This window comes from Podarcis tiliguerta (assembly GCF_965153285.1).
Source record: "Podarcis tiliguerta genome assembly, chromosome: 10".
Classification (NCBI taxonomy): domain Eukaryota; kingdom Metazoa; phylum Chordata; class Lepidosauria; order Squamata; family Lacertidae; genus Podarcis; species Podarcis tiliguerta.
The window spans coordinates 47492093-47509620 of record NC_139543.1 but is presented as its reverse complement, the minus strand read 5'-3'; the positions used below and the strand labels follow the sequence as shown (position 1 = coordinate 47509620).

The 17528-nt window shown below is 40.6% G+C and overlaps 1 protein-coding gene across 25 annotated transcripts in view; it reads right to left on the bottom strand.

Annotated features, from left to right (window-relative positions):
- Positions 1 to 17528, bottom strand: part of RBFOX2 (RNA binding fox-1 homolog 2) — a 170941-nt gene that overhangs the window by 115987 nt on the left and 37426 nt on the right. The window contains exon 1 of one of the 25 annotated variants that reach the window (XM_083400790.1): positions 2580 to 2794. The exons of 23 other annotated variants lie outside the window; for them this stretch is intronic. In XM_083400790.1, the coding sequence (XP_083256916.1) occupies positions 2580 to 2594 (15 nt within the window). In that variant the 5' untranslated portion in view covers positions 2595 to 2794. Of the gene's footprint in view, positions 1 to 2315; positions 2405 to 2579; positions 2795 to 17528 lie in introns of those variants that run through there. One more of the 25 variants, XM_083400792.1, reaches the window with a different exon arrangement.

Genomic DNA, 17528 nt, shown 5'->3' with positions numbered 1-17528 from the left:
ACTTGGGAAACTGATTAAGAACCCAGCAACATAGTCAGTCGATAGTCAGATACTGATCTGTGTTAACAGGTGTCAGAAATTTGTAAAGCATGCTCTCCAAGAGAACCTCAAAATGGGAAACATGGATTCTGCATGTCTGATTTTGGCAGCAGGAACAAGATTCATCTGAATGCTCCTCTCCTAAGTAGATAAGCTATGTGATCATTGTTGGAGGTAACTTTGTGCCAATAAGGTAGCTGCAAGAAAACAGAGCAGAACCATGTTTGTTCCACCCATCAAGGGAAAAGGGGGGAGATTTTCCCTTTATGGGAAGCGGGATCAAATCTCTAAAGTTTCCAGGTGGCCTGCACAGCTGTAGAACCTTTCTGTGTGACAGCACAGAAAAGATGAATAAGTATATTTTCAAAAGGACTAGGTACCTAACATGGCAGATGGCTGGTTAGGATTCAACACAACAATGGACCTAGTTCCAGAAAGGATCCTTGAGTTCAAACAAGAACCCTAGCTGTTCACCAGAATGCTGGTGATTCGAGCCCACCCAGGGGTGGTTGTGGGCAGGATTCCTGCATTGCAGGCGGTTTGACTAGATGATATTCTGGATTCCTTCCAACTTATGATTCCATGATTCTTTACAAGTGGAAATTTACTTCTAAAACTAAGAAGTTTGAAAGCCAGTTTGCAATATGATATTGGGATTTACTGTTCAAAGAAATCACCATCAAACTTTCCAATGGCCTACGCAAGCAGTTCTTTGCATCCTTTGCTACCCAGACAGGTAGCTCAGCATTGAAGTACAGGCAGACAGTATAAGTCAGCCTGGTGTCAGGCGCTAACAACAGAGAACCAGTATCACTAGTGCCATGCAACACAACTGAAGCCACCAACAAAAGACAAAATGTAGAGATAAGATGAATCACAGGTCTGATTCCTCGTTATTGGATTATTGAAATTGCACCATCAATACATGTGACACTTTACAGAACACTATAAAGCAAAGCCAGACTTTTTGTGCCCAAATAAAGTTACAGGCATTGTGGTAAAGACTGGTATTGTTCTCCACTTCTACTCATAATGAGCTTCACACGTTCTGACAACTACTACATAAATATGGAGAATCTCAACTACTATATTAACAATAGCAAATTTCTAGCCCTCATAGTTGCAGTCATGTATACAGCAAACTAATAGGATGAGAGCTGAAAGGAAGAATAACCTTTCCTGCTGCAGTGCCTAAAACTGCATAAATTAGCAGTTTTTTTAGGTTTTTGCATCAGGGTGATTGATAAGCATGAAGTCTACAAATCAAGTTCCACTTAAAGGCAAAGGAGAAGTGGTTAGTAAAACAAAAAACTGGCAACCCAAGCAGCCAATGGCTGAAATATATCTAGGAAAAGTTTCACTATCTTATGTTTCTACAACTTAAGCCTGAAGCCTCTACCCTGAGGCCTCCAGTTCCTTTCTTGCTCTGCTCCTCCCACTGCACCTTGCAAAAAAAGGGGGGTGAGGTAAAGTTCTACAAACCCAAATGCTGAGTTCCGAATCAATTATAGAAGTTGGAAACATTTACACTGGCATGCATCACATTCATTGACACTATGCTTTCTTGTGATTCCAGAATTTATTTGGATCCAGAAACCAGGCTTCCGTTCAGATTCTACTCTGCTTAGTGCCTTTCAGTTTATTTGCTTTAAACGTCTGTGCAATCCCTTTGAACACCTTTATATCTATGTGTAATTTTTACTGCAATACCAATACAAAGACTCAGAAGTTCTATGACTACTTATAACAAGCTAAACAATGCTTAACATGTTTCACAAGGGGGAAATTACACACCGCATAATTAATTTTGAAAGCAGCATAACTTCCATGATACAAAATTTAGATTACCGCACTGAAATAATGACCAAGTTTGGAGAACAGGGTATTCCCCACTCAGCCTGTTTTGAAAAACAAGAGCAGATCGCATTGAATTATCTATTTATAACTTAACCATCTACTCTAACAAATCAAGTCTGCCTATGTACTTCAGCATCAGCTAACTGAAGAAAGGTTGCACATTTGTGTGTTCCATTCCGGTAATTCTATCACTGTAGACAAGGTGTCCTTGCATCCAGCCTCTGACCACATGCACAACAACTACTGCAATTTACCTTTGATTACTTCCTCCTTGGCTAGAATTCAATCATTATCTACATTTCAGTTGCCAAATCCCCTTCTTTGCCTGTAGCATCCACCAGTCACACCAAAATACCCACCTAAGAAGAATCTGTGTCACTGCTTGACACCTATGGAGAAAATAAAATTGTCTCTCCTACCTACAGGTGCCAGAATATGGCAGTTCGTAAAGTTCCTGCTCGCTCACTCTTGCTCTCTCCACCAAAAGCACTGTGCTCAACAATAATTTAATTACACATCTCCATATTTTTAAATAGGGGCCAACTAATACCTGGCATATGGAGGGGCTGAAAAAAAGAGAGCAAAGCCCAAAAGAGGAGTCTGCACAAGGTTGCACAGAATCTTCAGCTTTCCACTCCTTATATGTGCAAAGCGTGTAAGCTCTCACACAGATCTCTACTCACCCAGAGGTACATCATGTCAGTCTGGGCAATTCCAACCCAGCAGTTGATGGGAGCGGATCCCAGGGAGGCGTCAGCAAAGCGTGGTCACCAAGGTGCTTTTGGGTAGGTGGGTGGAGGATGGGAGAAGAATCAAAATAGGTCAGTTAAAAGCTCTCCCCCTCTTCCCCCTCCTGCTTTACTTGGTTCTCCTGCTTACGTTTTTCCCTCCCTCTCTCTGGGAGTTCCCAGCCCTGTGTGTCTGTCTGTACTGGTGTGTATACAGCTCACACTCTGCATTTGCCTCTGGGGAATTTCGCTCTTGTCATACTGCTTCTAAAAACACAATCGCTGCTTCAGATTCTTGAAAAAGGCAAGGCAGGGTGGGGTCAGCAGTAAACACAAGCCAGGTCCTAATGCTGGAGTGCAATTACTTTAAAAGAAAGCTTCTTTTGAGGTGAATGAAAACCTCACTCTCTTAGGTCAGTAGAAGCTAAATCTTCTCTCCAGCACTTTTAAAGCCCAGCTCCCTATACAGGAATTATAAAGTAACCTAGAGCACACGGCCCAGTCTGCTGGTGTTGCTACACCCTAGCTGAGCCTACCCCAGTCAACAACAGTAGTCACCACAGAAAATCTATTTAATTCACTATTGATATGTATTTGTGAATTTGCTACTCACCTGGTTAAAGCACAGAACAAACCACAAGAGTCTTAGAGCTAAGAGGATAGTCTGTGCAATCTGCCCTAGAGCTACCAAGGGAGATGGACGGGGAAAACATTGTGGTGCGATGAGAGGAGAATACAAAAGACAAACAAAAGGTTGCGTTCTGCTTTAGAAATTGAAAGGTTTTCAGCCTTCCAAAAAGAAAAGAAAGTAAGTACCAGGGCTGGCTTTTAATTCTAAGGAGAACACCAGATTCCGAATGCCCTGGGATCTTCTCTGCTTAGAAGTGGTTGAGCAGAGCTGCCTCTTGCAGTGTGCGCTCACGTCTTAATCCACAGTTTCAACAGGATTATCGGAAGTGAGCCATAAAAGGAGACACTCATTCTTGAGGTGTACAGCAGGACCAGGAAGACAAGATTCAACAGGCCCTTTGGTAGCACACTGTTTCAATCCCTTCCCCAGTGCCCAAAGGACAAGTGTCACCTCATCTCACTAATTCCGTTTCAAACTACTGCTCCAGAAAACAGGAGAAACAGGTTTGCTTCCCTCCTCAGAGGGAGACATACTTTTGATTGCAAGGCCCCAGATAGCAAATATGAACAATCTAACAAATCCTGTTCAAACCTTGGCCTCCTATCTGCAATTTCTGCTACATTTCGCTGCATTTTATAAAATGCAAAAGAGCAATGGGTTAGTGTGTTAACCAGAAAGTTGGCAGTTCAAGCCCACCCAGGGATGGCTTGAACTTACTTTATTCAAAAGGTTTTTGGGCTCAGCAGGAAGGAAGGACATTAGCTGGTCTCTAAACTGTATAAAATATTATGCCAGGTGGACATGGGCTGTGACTTATGTGAGAGTCAGGCTGGCAAATTTCTATTTGATATCCCGCCTTTCACTCCCTTTAAGGAGTCTCAAAGCGGCTAACATTCTCCTTTCCCTTCCTCCCCCACAACAAACACTCTGTGGGGTGAGTGGGGCTGAGAGACTTCAAAGAAGTGTGACTGGCCCAAGGTCACCCAGCAGCTGCATGTGGAGGAGCGGAGACGCGAACCCGGTTACCCAGATTACGAGTCCACCGCTCTTAACCACTACACCACACTACATTAACAGCTTACTGAGCATAAAAGGGAAACCTTCACTTACAAAGGGTGTGTGTGTGTGTGTGTGTGTGTGTGTGTGTGTGTATGTATTTGCCTAAAGCACCCTGAAACATCCTGCCTGTCAGACATGACCTGGAATTTCCACAATGCCTCCTTTAATATATACTACATGGTCTTAACATGTAGCAGGAACAATGCCACAGGGGACGTGCCCCAATGTATGGCGCTTTGAAAAGTTGAGCATCCGGGCTGCCAAACTGCTAATTTCTTCCCTCCCCATCACTGATGGGGGAAGGGGGAAACAAGGGTGGAGTTTGCAAGTGAGGCCAGCAAACAGAGCTTCTCCACTTCGCTGCTACTGTTTGCAAAATGCAGCAGCTTGGTGGAAGCAAGAGCAGTGATGTGGAGAAATCCCGCCCATGGCTATCACTTGCACTGAGTCCAAGCAGTCCAATGTAGCCTAGTGCAATGGTCACTCTATCTTTGCATGGGGACTGCCTTAAAACACTTTTCAAAAGCACTGTTTGAAGCAGCTAGCACTTCTCTTGTGAGGGGATAGAGGAAGGCACTTCTGTCCACCCGCAGGAGAACGGTATGAGCTGCTTCAAACAGTAGTTTTGAGCAGGATATAATTGCTGCTCATCAGCAGATGAGCAGCGATTAAATCCTGCTGCCGAGATGATGAACCATTAAGAGAAGTATGCTGCTGCTTCCTATTCACTTATAAAAAAACAATCCTTGGTACTGTTATTCTAACTAAATTTAGACCTGCACTAGGGTATGAACATACAGGCAACAACCGATTTATGTGCATCCAATTGGCAGCACCATCCGTGCGCAAGAGGAAGCAGGTTTGAGGGAACCTCAAGGTCTTTCATAAGAGGAACATAAGAGACCTTGAGGTTCCCTCAAACCTGCTTCCTCGTGCACACAGATGGTGCTGCCTTGGCCACATAAGGATCCACAATCAAGAGAACTGAGTTTGCTCTATGTATGAAGGGTATGAGGATTATATTGTTGCACCACTCCTCACACCTTGCCTCTCTATCCTCCACCCCACAGTGGGTGTATGTGTGCAAGCAACAGAGAAATGAGTAACAAAGCTATATACAGTGGTGCCCCGCAAGACGAATGCCTCGCAAGACGGAAAACCCGCTAGACAAAAGGGTTTTCCGTTTTGGAGGTGCTTCGCAGGACGAATGTGCTATGGGCTTGCTTCGCAAGACGAAAATGTCTTGCGATTCCTGGGGGTTTTTTTTCCGCTCCCTACCCCCTTTATCTAAGGCACTAAGCTGCTAATAGCCTTTTAGCAGCTAATCCGCTAATCCCTTAAGACTTTAATAGCCGCTAATAGCCGCTAAACCGCTAATAGCGCTAATCCGCTAATGGGCTTGCTTCGCAAGACGAAAAAACCGCTAGACGAAGAGACTCACGGAACGGATTCTTTTCGTCTTGCGAGGCACCACTGTATATATTAAAATTTTGTTTCAAGACACTCACACCCCCAAGTGCTTTTCTGAGCTTGGGCCCAAAGCTTAAATCTAGCTGTCCTCTTAAACTAGTTTGTATCAAAGTTTATTCACAATTGGGGGGAGGGGGGCAACATTGCAGACTTTTGGCCTCTGTGGGGGGGAAAATGTACATCTGGCTCCGAACAAGTGACAAAGCCCTGCGCCATCTGTAACGTAAATAAAAGCAAACAAAGCAACTGCATTTGCAACAATATGTGCATGATTATTATTTTTTTTTAAAAAAAGGTTCCTTCATCTTTGAAGATTAATGTCTTTCTATGAGGGAAGTTTCCAGCAAATCTTTCACGGAAGAAAAATTAATCCCACTGATAAAAATATGGCCATACAACGGTAAATACACTAGAAGACACAGATAAATAGTGTTACATGTTATAGAGGACAATCTGATAAACCAAAGCAGACTTCATAAATGTTGGGAGAGATGTAAAAAAGTATCCATTTTAGATTTTGCTAGCAATCAGAGTAGCTTGGATTGTAAGTGTAACAAATTTCAGCTTGATAAATGAGTAAGTCAGTGAAGCCAAGCGCCATATATAACAAAACCTCTAACCATGCTGCTTCCGCAACATTTGTCATAAGTTCATCCTGTTTCCACTTTTATTCCACAACTGCATAAAATGTGAAATGATCTCCAACATGCTACAGCATCCATTACAACCCCTGAATTTAACCTACTTCACTCTGGACGGAGGGGCTACAATGTACACCATCCTGCGTTGCTTGAAGGAAAAGCAATATGTAAATCTAATGCATAATTAAAAATCAGCTTCTGAACCATCTTGGTTGATGGTATACAAAATCTATTGTTTTTGTTTACTGACACTATGCTTTATAAACTAGGATCAGGGATAGCCCTGCCCATTGGGCAGAGTGAAGCAGCCACCTCAGGCAGCAGATTTTGAGTGTCATGAAAAAGCAGCAAATAGCTAGCTAGCTGTTGTTGTTGTTGTTGTTGTTACTACTACATTTTCACTGCCAGGCACAGGTGTTTGTGATATTTTTCTGCCTCAGATGCCAAAATAGCTTTGCTGGCAGTGCATATTGTGTACATTGGTTTCAAGGTGCGTGTCATTTGTTATTCTGCCTCAGGCACCAAAATACCTTGGGCCAGCCTTGCTAGCAATCATGTTGTCATTTAGAAGGAAACACAACCCTCTCCTTGTGCTGCCTCAAATCTGATACAGTGGTACCTCGGGTTACAAACACCTCAGGTTACAAACACTTCGGGTTACAAACTCCGCTAAGCCGGAAGTAATACCTCGGGTTAAGAACTTTGCCCCAGGATGAGACCAGAAATCGTGTGGCGGCAGCACAGCAGCAGCGGGAGGCCCCATTAGCTAAAGTGGTACCTCAGGTTAAGAACAGTTTCAGGTTAAGAACAGACCTCCGGAATGAATTAAGTTCGTAACCCGAGGTACCACTGTATTAGCATTATGATAAGAGTAGAGGACAACTTTCCATTCCTGGCTGGTTCCATTTTCAACAGATTCTACATGTTCAGTCTACATGTTCAGTCTACATTAGATTGAGTTATTGTCATTCTTTTTACTACACATAGCTTAGAATTAAGTGTTCTGTAAGGACCCTTATGAGCCTTGAACATGGAGGTGAAAGGAGGGAAGAATTATGTTCCAAAATTCATTTATCTAGTTTTCGCAATAGGTTACAGAAGTGTTGTAGAAATAAAGTGTCAGTTTATTTATGTTAGCAAACTTGCACAGGTTTAAAGTATGCATAATTCATCTATATAGTAACATTAAATTTATGTTATTTATTTATTTCACAAAATTTATATACTGCTTGATTTTTTTTAATTAAAAAAATTTCTCAAACTTAAATGGCATTTTACAGAGTGGCATAATAGTAAGAAAGACTGGTGCCTGAGGAAGAATTTGCACAGACCAAAGGGAGAGGAGAAACCCTTTAAAGAAAGGAATATATTTGCCTGCAAAGTTAAATTTCAAACAAACACAACAGGTATTTATCAAATACATAGAACAGTGAAGGTAGAAGTCTGAATTTTTACAATCAATATAATATATTCTTTTATTCAATGAAACGTGCAATTCTGCTCTTGAGAAAGGAAGAAAACAATTTTCAAATGACAGAATAAAAACACAAATCTTTAAAGGCATTGAACTGGTATGAGATTGCAGTATCATTTTTTGTTTGCCAGAAAGAAAAGAGGAGAAGATTTACTACAGTCAAGCACTACAGAGAACTGTTCAACTTCTAAACAATTAGGTTTATAGGGCAAGATATAGGGAAAGAGCTGTGCTAGCATTAATTAAAAGTCACACAGGTATCCACTAGATGCTCATGACACTTGCACAACCACATTCCAACAGCGTAAGTGAAATAGAAGCACTACTTGCAGAAGGGGGTTATATTTTCCAAGTCACAACACTGTTTCTCAAGTGTTGAGAAACTGAGATATTTTCACAACAGAAATGCTACTTTGATGAAAGATATCCATATCACTCGTTATGAGCAAGGAACTGAACATTTAGCAAGCAAAAAACCTCAAAGGGGCTTTAAGATGTCTAGACTACACTATCTAAATGTAGAAGTTAAATGGCTCCTTTTAAGGCTTTGTAGAGAAGTAAAGACGTGTGCCCCAAGCTCCTAAGCTGCTAATAGGGAAGAAAGATAAAAGGCTAGGAGATATAACCTGACAGTTACATTTTAGTTTCCCCGTTATAATTTTACAGCTGTCCTCACACACACACACTTGTCAAAAAGCCACTCTACAAAGTAATGCAAGCGCAACCTAGGACTTTTTAGGCAACAGAAAGCAGTTCATCGCCATAAAGGGCCAAATACAGTTCAAACAGTTAAAAACCGTTAAGAACGAAAAAGCTATCTTCTGTGTGGGTGGTGGTAGTGACTAAAGTCACTTGTTTATGATTGGCTGTGTTCCTGAAAGGGAAGGTGGAAGACTGCACAGGTCACAAGACCCTCTTTGGTAAATAGCAAAATGGCATCTGCTCAGGTCTTCATTTAGGCTGTCGGATGATTCTGTTCCTTTTACCAAAGGCTTTGGGAGAAAGAGACTTTGACCTTGGTTAGAAAGAAAGCCGTTATCCTCTAATTACATCTTTTTTGCAGCACTCAATCCAGCATGCAATTAATATTAGCCACAAAGGAAGAACTTTTCCAATGCCAGAAAATTAGTGCTTTAGACCACAGTCTATGGAATATAAACCCACCCATATCACCCTAACAAGATGTTTAATCTGCGGAGCAAAAAATGCATTCCAATTAAAAAGGAACAGCTGATACTTTAAATGAACACAAGTCTTCAACACAGACTTGAGCCATCTGCAATGGAAGAAGATTCCAGCTTCTGTTCCAATAAGAAGCTACCAAACCATTATTACTGCTCTACAGGTTGCTGCCAGCATAGTGGAAAAATCTGGGGAGTTTTTATTGTCTCATTCCTCCTCTGTATTCATCCTAGTGCTAGCAGGAAGGCTGAACTGCTACTCCTTACAGAAAAGCACGAGAATCCCACTGTATCCAGGAATTGTGAAAAGGGGACAGAGCAGAGACGATAAATTGCTCTTTTATGGGGAAAGATCTGGCTTCTCAAGTGTGAAGGAGGGCCAAGTTAAGTCACTGAGTTTTCTAAGAAATTACAGTCAGAATAGAGGAGAAAAAACTTTACAATTTGCTGTCTTTCTCCAATTCCAACTATCTTGGCCTTACTAGGTGGCTCCAAGACAGGAAACTTTGTTGTTTTTTGTAAATCATTAGCTGCCCAGCACCCCTGAGATATGATGGGTGAAAAACAAACAGGAGCTGTAAATTTCTGTTGTTCTTGCTTTATAATGTTTAGAGTTCCATATGCTCTGCAGTGTGTGATGGTAATAGGGAATTTCTTCCCAATTCCTTCTATTTGCTTATCCAGCAGACTGACAGAATCCATTGGTTGCAATTGCGTTAGCTCAACAAGCAAAAGCTGCTAAATCCTAACTGGGATGCTATGGCTGGCTAGAATATTTTAGATAAACTGAGGTGGCATTCAGTGTGGGGATTCCCAGTTCCAAAGCCAGACAACTAAGCACAAAACTACCTTCGCAGCTAGAGGGACAGCCGACATTGTCATCTTAGGATAGTGTTCTGTTCCTTATGGACCTGAACAACCCAGCGATAAAGCTGAGTATTAAAAAAAACCTTTTCCAAAAAGATGGATGAAACTGATTTAAAAGAGCAAGTCTGGAGTGCGTGTGCAGAAGCTAAAGGAGAAAGAATGTTAAAAGAGTTGCATTCATTTTTTAAAAAAAAATATTTACATGAACATTACCACAATTATTATTTCTATTTTCCTTGCTGTTTCTGTGTCTTTAGATTTCAAAAGCATTTTATATTTTACTGTCAACATTGCTATCTTTGGACCATATTCTCCTGTCTTATGAAGCATATACAATTTTTAAAAGCCAAGATTCAGAGGACTGGATATTTCCCTTGGATATTATATTGGACAAAGATAAGACAGGAGGCTACAGGACATCTGTCATGAAGACATCACTCTGTCCTCCCAGCTGCCAGGCACCTGGACAAACACATGTCAGCTACAAGATTCCTTCATTAATATAACTTTGTCATTTCCAATGGAAGACTGTAGGCTTACTCATCCCAAAGAGCATTACTGCTGCAATTTAGATTCAAACAACTGTTTTAAGATTGCCGGAAGACTTGTTTCAAAAACAATTTATGTTCTCCAACCTACTGTTCATATGAATAGCACAACACTATGGGTTGGATCAAGGGAAGAGAGGGAGGAATACTTCCCGCATTACAGTCCCATATGCTCCCTGTGAGGGTTGACAGACCCCCTGGAATGGCATAAGGGAGGGCATGGGAGAACTGAAGTAGAGCTGGGAAACTGGATTTGGAAGGGCTACTTTGCATGAACAGTAACACATTTCTATTCACAGAGATATCTCTAGATCAGTGGTTCCCAACCTTTTTTTTGGGCCATGCACCACCTAAGTATCCAAGTGAAGTGGGTATACTTGCATCCTTAATGTACAGAAAACGCAACTATACATGCAGCTATTGCAATAGAAACTAGTTTTGGCTTTCCTCAGATGCTGCCTAAAAGCACTTAAAAAAAATAATAATCACCAAAACCGTTATGTGGTGCAATGGGGAGGATGAATATGTATTTAGGCAATGATAAATCCACAATAATGTTTCCAAGTCATCATCTCTACACAAGATACTGAAGAGCCTGTTGCACCTTTTCCTCTTATTTTAGGAAAGCAGCATTTTGTAATGTTTCACTATACAAGCATTTTCCCCTCATATTTCCCACAGGTAAGACTCATTTTACTCAATACTCCACCAAACCCCCACATTTATTAGGCTACCTAATTTTAGTGCCCATTCTGAAATTCAGCTGCTACCCTATCACACAGGGACTCGGGTGGCACTGTGGTCTAAACCACTGAGCCTAGGGCTTGCCAGTCACATCGGAGGTTCGAATCCCCGCGATGCAGTGAGCTCCCGTTGCTTCGTCCCTGCTCCTGCCCATCTAGCAGTTCGAAAGCACGTCAAAGTGCAAGTAGATAAATAGGTACTACTCCGGTGGGAAGGTAAACGGCGTTTCCGTGCACTGCTCTGGTTCGCCAGAAGCGGCTTAGTCATGCTGGCCACATGACCCGGAAGCTGGCTGTGGACAAACGCCAGCTCCCTAGGCTTATAAAGCGAGATGAGCACCACAACCCCAGAGTCATTCGCAACTGGATCTAATGGTCAGGAGTACCTTTACCTTTACCTTTACCCTATCACATAAGCAGCCACCCAACGTTATTAGCATATTCCTGCCCTCCACCAATAGCCAAGATATACTATTGCAGAGCAGAAATAACACTATTGTATTTACCACTGTGCACAATCCGTGTTTCCCCCCTCATGAATCCTTGCATACGACTATTTTAGAACTGAGTCTGTTTCCAGTAGACCCTGTGCAGTTCCTGTGCAATGAGTGCCCTCTCATGGCAAAGAGTAGTCACAACCACAAATATTGCTCTGGACATGTGGCAAATAGAAGTCCAGTCACAACAGAATGCATCTACATTTTTCCAAATGTTAAAAAGACATGGGATCAAGGTGCTTTCTTTTTACTTCCCAAAACGTAGGCCAGATAGGAACTAAGAGATTTTAAAACTGAAAACTCAGCCACTACTGTGTCCTTAATCAATTGCACTGTTCATGGTGTACCAATAAAACTGCTGGCACATTTGCAAAGCTAAGCAGGGTTCAGTATGGTTTCCTATTGGATGGGGGACTGTGTGTTGAGATTCCTGCATTGCAGGGGGTTGGATTTGATGACCATCGGGGTCCCTTCCAACTCTACAATTCTATGAGTCTTTCTGTATCTAGAAATGTACAGTCATATGGAGAGTTCAATATGTTTTAGATTCTTGCAGTAAATGAAGGGTTTTCCAACCAAGTAAAAGGACCAATGTAGGAAGACAAAACAAGCATAAATGAACACTGGGAGCACTGGTTAAGCCTGAGGAGCCTGATTTATATCTACCTAGAATTTCCTAACTATTAAGAATACTAGAGATGAACATCTGAACCAGAGTCATGAAACTGGCAGTCTCTTTGTTTTCTTAAAAATATATATACAGTGGTACCTTGGTTCTCGAACTTAATCCCTTCCGGGATTTTAGCTTTATTACACTTGGCCTTTTTGTTTACAAGTCAGAAGGGAACATTTTTTTCTTCCTCCAGGTAATGTTTATGGTAGTATTTCTGCAATACTATTATAGATTGCAATGTCCCAAGGGCCATTACATGAGTGATTCTCAACCTGCTTGTCATCTTAAAAAATGTAGCCAATAACCTGCCTCTCAGAATGGTTGTGAATATGCTGTTTTAGATATTTTGAAATTGGATGAAATTAGGATATTAGGATGGAAGGAAAATATGACTATGCAGAGAGAATGAAGTAGTTGGTGAGACTGGATTTCATTTGAGTAGAAGAAACTACAGTAGGGAAGAGAACAGTGTTGCACAAATGCTACACTAATTGAGATCATTTGGTCTCTGGAAGTTATGGGTTGGGGACATTTAAAAGCCAGGCAGAAGTCATCCTGGATGGAAAAGGATATAAATTGAGATAAATAATTATTTGCTCATGACATTTATATCCTGTCTTTCCATAAAAATGACCAAGGTGCCTAACTATAAACTCTAATACAAAATAAATAAGCACCTTCAAAATAAACCAAAAGAAAAATAGCTGATGGCAGATAAAAAAATGAAAAGGTGGTAGCCAGTTAAAACATAATTTAGTTCAGACTGAAATCCAGAGCAGCAGAGAAAAACCAATAATCTTAGTGGCCAAAAGCCTGTTTAAATAAAAGACATTTTTACAGTTTAAAATGCTGCACTTTATTGTGAGTGGCAAAATGTCATTATTAACTCACAGCCACCATCACAAATGGGAATGCCAAGTCATTTAAATATTTTTGAAATACTGTCAATGTTCCTCTTTTAACTTCTCTGAATGTGTAAACAAGGGAGTTTTTTTAAAGATAAATGATACATAGATGATACATAGATGATACATAGATAGATATAGACACTGTACATTACATTAATTTAAATTTGGAACTCCCTGACGATTGACATCAGACTGACACCTTCCATTTGACTTTCTAGAGCTTTCGTAAGACATCCAGAATGTTCTATGTGCTTTACCTATTTTTTAGCTACCCTTGATTTTAATCATAATTGATTTTTTTATAAACCCGCTTTTGCCAATTTTGGGGCATCTGGGAGCATGCCTGGAATGTTGAGGTGTGAAAGAAGCCAGTCACAAAATGGCTGTTGCCATGCATGTGATTTAACAAAAAATGGCTGCTACCTCCAAAAAGGCAGTAAAATAAATGAGATGGGAACATAAAACAGTTCAAAAATATGGGCGGGGGATTGATCCTTTTGGGGGGGGCGGGGGGACACTGTTAAGTATTGGTTGTTATGTTATCTGTTGCTGATGTGCTGCCATAGATTACAGCTGGAAAACAAAAGATAATCAAACACAGGGATAATTTTGAATTAGAACAGCAGCCATGCAAAGACATGACTGGCTGGTTAGTAGTTCTATCTTATTTTATTCACTATCTTTGTGAATGGAAAGGATCAGAAATGTAAGGAAAAATACACAGAAAATACATTAAAAACTTATCAGAGCAATAGCTGAACAATACTGGCCCAGACTAGTGTGATGTTGGAGGGTCAATGTAATCTACAGGCTTCTCTAAATTAGATGAGTTTGAGGACAGGATAGTAAGGTTTCTGCTGTTGCTCTTCCCTCCCCAAGCATCCTTGGAAACAATTCCTGCTGTTGGCCAATGTTAACACAATGTTCCTCTCAAACGCCCCTCCCCAAAACAACTTCAGAACTATCAGGGGAAAGTTTGTATTAATAATGATGGTGCCTCTGCACTGGTTTGGTTCCCCCAAAAACAACTTTGAAACAATCCCTGCTGTAAGGCATAGAGCAGAAACGAAAGGATTGCCATAACTTCCCCCCGCCCATGCAAACCCCCCACCACCACCAATATTAACTGAGGCCCTTGTCAGCCGGCAACAAAACAAACACAGCAGCGATAGGAAGATCCCCACGTTTCTTCCCTCACCACCCCCATTTCAAAAAATTTCTCAAGCAGCTGCCTGTCAACTTTCCAAATAGCCAGCAGGCAGCAAAACATATGATATGTGATTCCTGTGCTTCTTCCCTCACTTCAATTGACACATGTGGGGTTTTTTTATTTAAAAAAAGACGTCTCAAGTTGCTGCCTGACAACTGTTCCATGTGGCTGGCAGGCAGCAAAACAACAAGTAAGAGAAGCAAATGTGTGTGTTGAAAGACTAGAAAATAAGAGAAAAGCAGAAAAACGGGAGAAGCAACAACATCTCTTTGTGACCCCACAGATTCCTATTGCCTGGTGTCCAAGCAACTCTTTTATCAACTGCATCTCTGACTCATTCAGTGGCTGAAAACTCTGACAGGTGGGAGCAGAGGCCCTGGCTCCTTTCCCAGATATTAACTTTGAAGGGTGCCTGCACATTTTGCTTCATAACTTTCTAGGATGGCTAGATAATTGCTTTTTAAAAAATGAAAGCTCCAAGTTCTGGGGTCCCTCGTGGTAACACAGCTGAAGGCCCTTAAAAAAAAAATAGCCATACAAACCTGACCAACAGTGCATATAAAAGTTTTGTTCAAAATTAATTTACCTTGGGGGGAAATGTGGGAACGTATGTTTCCCAAACCTATACTTGCACAAGTAAATTTAGTGTGATATATGCTATTCCTGATAAGCTTCCTGCTGCAAAAGAAAGTCAGGGAGCTCTGAAAAAATATAACTACCTTAATTCACATTTTTATCTAATACAGAGCTAATTTAAGATAGCTCGGTCTGCTGCACTCCACCCACATGGCACAAGACCTAGTGATAGATTACATATGGCTATCTATATCCCATCAGATCTCTCCTGTGGCTACTGAGAACTTGCTATCATATTAGAAGCTCCCAATGAGATTAGTTAAAAGCTTTGAAACCTTGTTAATGAAAGCCAAGACTGAAATGAATCCACATAAGAGTCAAGCGAGACTAAATGCACCTCAAGGCCAGTCAAAAGTCGGACCCATAGAAGACATGAAAAATATTTCTGTATAAAGTGGATCGACTTGGAAAGTGACATTTAAAAGTGAAGTTACTTCTGCAGTATGTAAGGCTGATACAGATAAAATGTCTCTGTTCTTGTTGTGTGGTGTCGCTCTCAGCTCTTATGTTTTTAGCTCTTAAGAGAAGTTTTTAACTCTGCATATGACAAGGTGAATTTGAATGTAGTTATAGCTTTTTAATCCATGTCCTGTGTTGGATTCTGTCATGGCATTTTTTATAATATTACATACGTTGTTACCTTTTATCACTGTAATTACAGCTATCATTCTTTTAAACTTCCATTGTACATTGTCCAGATAGCCAGGTTATGGGGTGATTAATAAAGAATAACAACAGGATATTAAAATAATATTAAAGGACCTGGGAGACTAGAACAAAACAGAAAAGTCATTGCTCTCAATGTAGGGATTAGGCAAGCCTATTAAAAGTGAGAGAATTTCATAATCAGTAAGCCACCATCAAGAAGGCCCTCCGATGATGATGATGATGATGATGATGATGTCTATACCACTTTGTGTTCTTCAGAAAAAAATCTCAAAAGTGGTTTTGAAACATCAAATACAACATTCCAAAATAAAACATTACATAATGAGAAAAAGCTAAAAAACCACCAGAGCCTCCATGTTCAGAGGCATGAGACCCCTGTTTTCCATATGATGAGAGAAATGAGAGAAGAGAATCTTTATTCCTTATCCCTGTGTCTGGCAACAGCTGAAAACAGAATACTGGGAACAGATGGACTTTTGGTTTCATTCAGACAGACAGACAATTCTTAAGCTCTTATATTCATCTGATACTCAAGAGTTCCTATTGTTCTCTTACATAGCATTTACTACATGCAGTTATATTTTAGCATAAGATTATTCAGTACATTTCTAAATAATTCTTAGGCTGTCGTAAGTGAACACCTGGAATGTAACTATAATAGTTTTCAACTTTCTTAGTTGGAGTCACTCTTCACACACATTATTCATCAAACTACAGTTTTAACCACAAGTCTTCAGTTCTGCTTCTTGGATCATATACATGGAACAGACTCAGAATCCCCATGATACTGGGAAACCAGACATTTGCTTATGGTAGTAAGATTCCAGAGCAGACTTCAAAAGTTGATATACTGTTTAAAGGTCTTCTATACAGTAAAACAGTAGTTGTTGGGGTTTTTTAACCATACCTTTTCAAGTCACAATTTGTCAGTATGACTCCCAGAATTTGCCTGTTATAACATGGGGAGATACAGCTCTACCCAATATACAACAGCAACATTAATCAGAGTGAAAATAAGGTGCACTGGTTGTGGACACACTATTTTCCAATAACTGGCTGTATCTGAGAGAACCTTTGATCATGGAAATGTTATTCTCCAAGCTACAACCATTCTTTGAATGAATGAATGAATGAATGAATCTTTATTTGCGTCAGTCATCAGCCATAGCAATAAAACAACAATACAATATACAAAGAATAGAAATAAAAAGTCAATTATATAAAATACATTTTAGGGTTTTGAATTAATAATCAAATAGTGGATCTTATTCTAATTGCCCCAGCTAAAAACCTTGCAACCTGTGCTGTCACCTGCTCATCTTGATCTGCCAAGAGAAAGGACACTGTGGCAGTGGTTGGGCGACCCGGAATGGACAATAAAAGATTATAACGGGTGTATAACATTGTTAACACCCATACATGCGTTGAAGTCTCCTCCAATGATAAGCAGTGCTGCAGGATAAGTGGATTCGAGGAATTCTATATAGCTCTCTAATTCTGTCCAAATACATTTATCGTGGATTTTTTTTTTGACAGGGTGGTATATACACGTTAATCAGCATTAGACAAGCTCTCCGTACTTTGACCATTCTTTCCGTTAATTACTACTCACTTGACTATGAATACACTCCTGCCACTAGAGTAATAATACCAGTCACTAAGTTGTTGTGCTTTGTCCCTCACCTACAAACTATGTG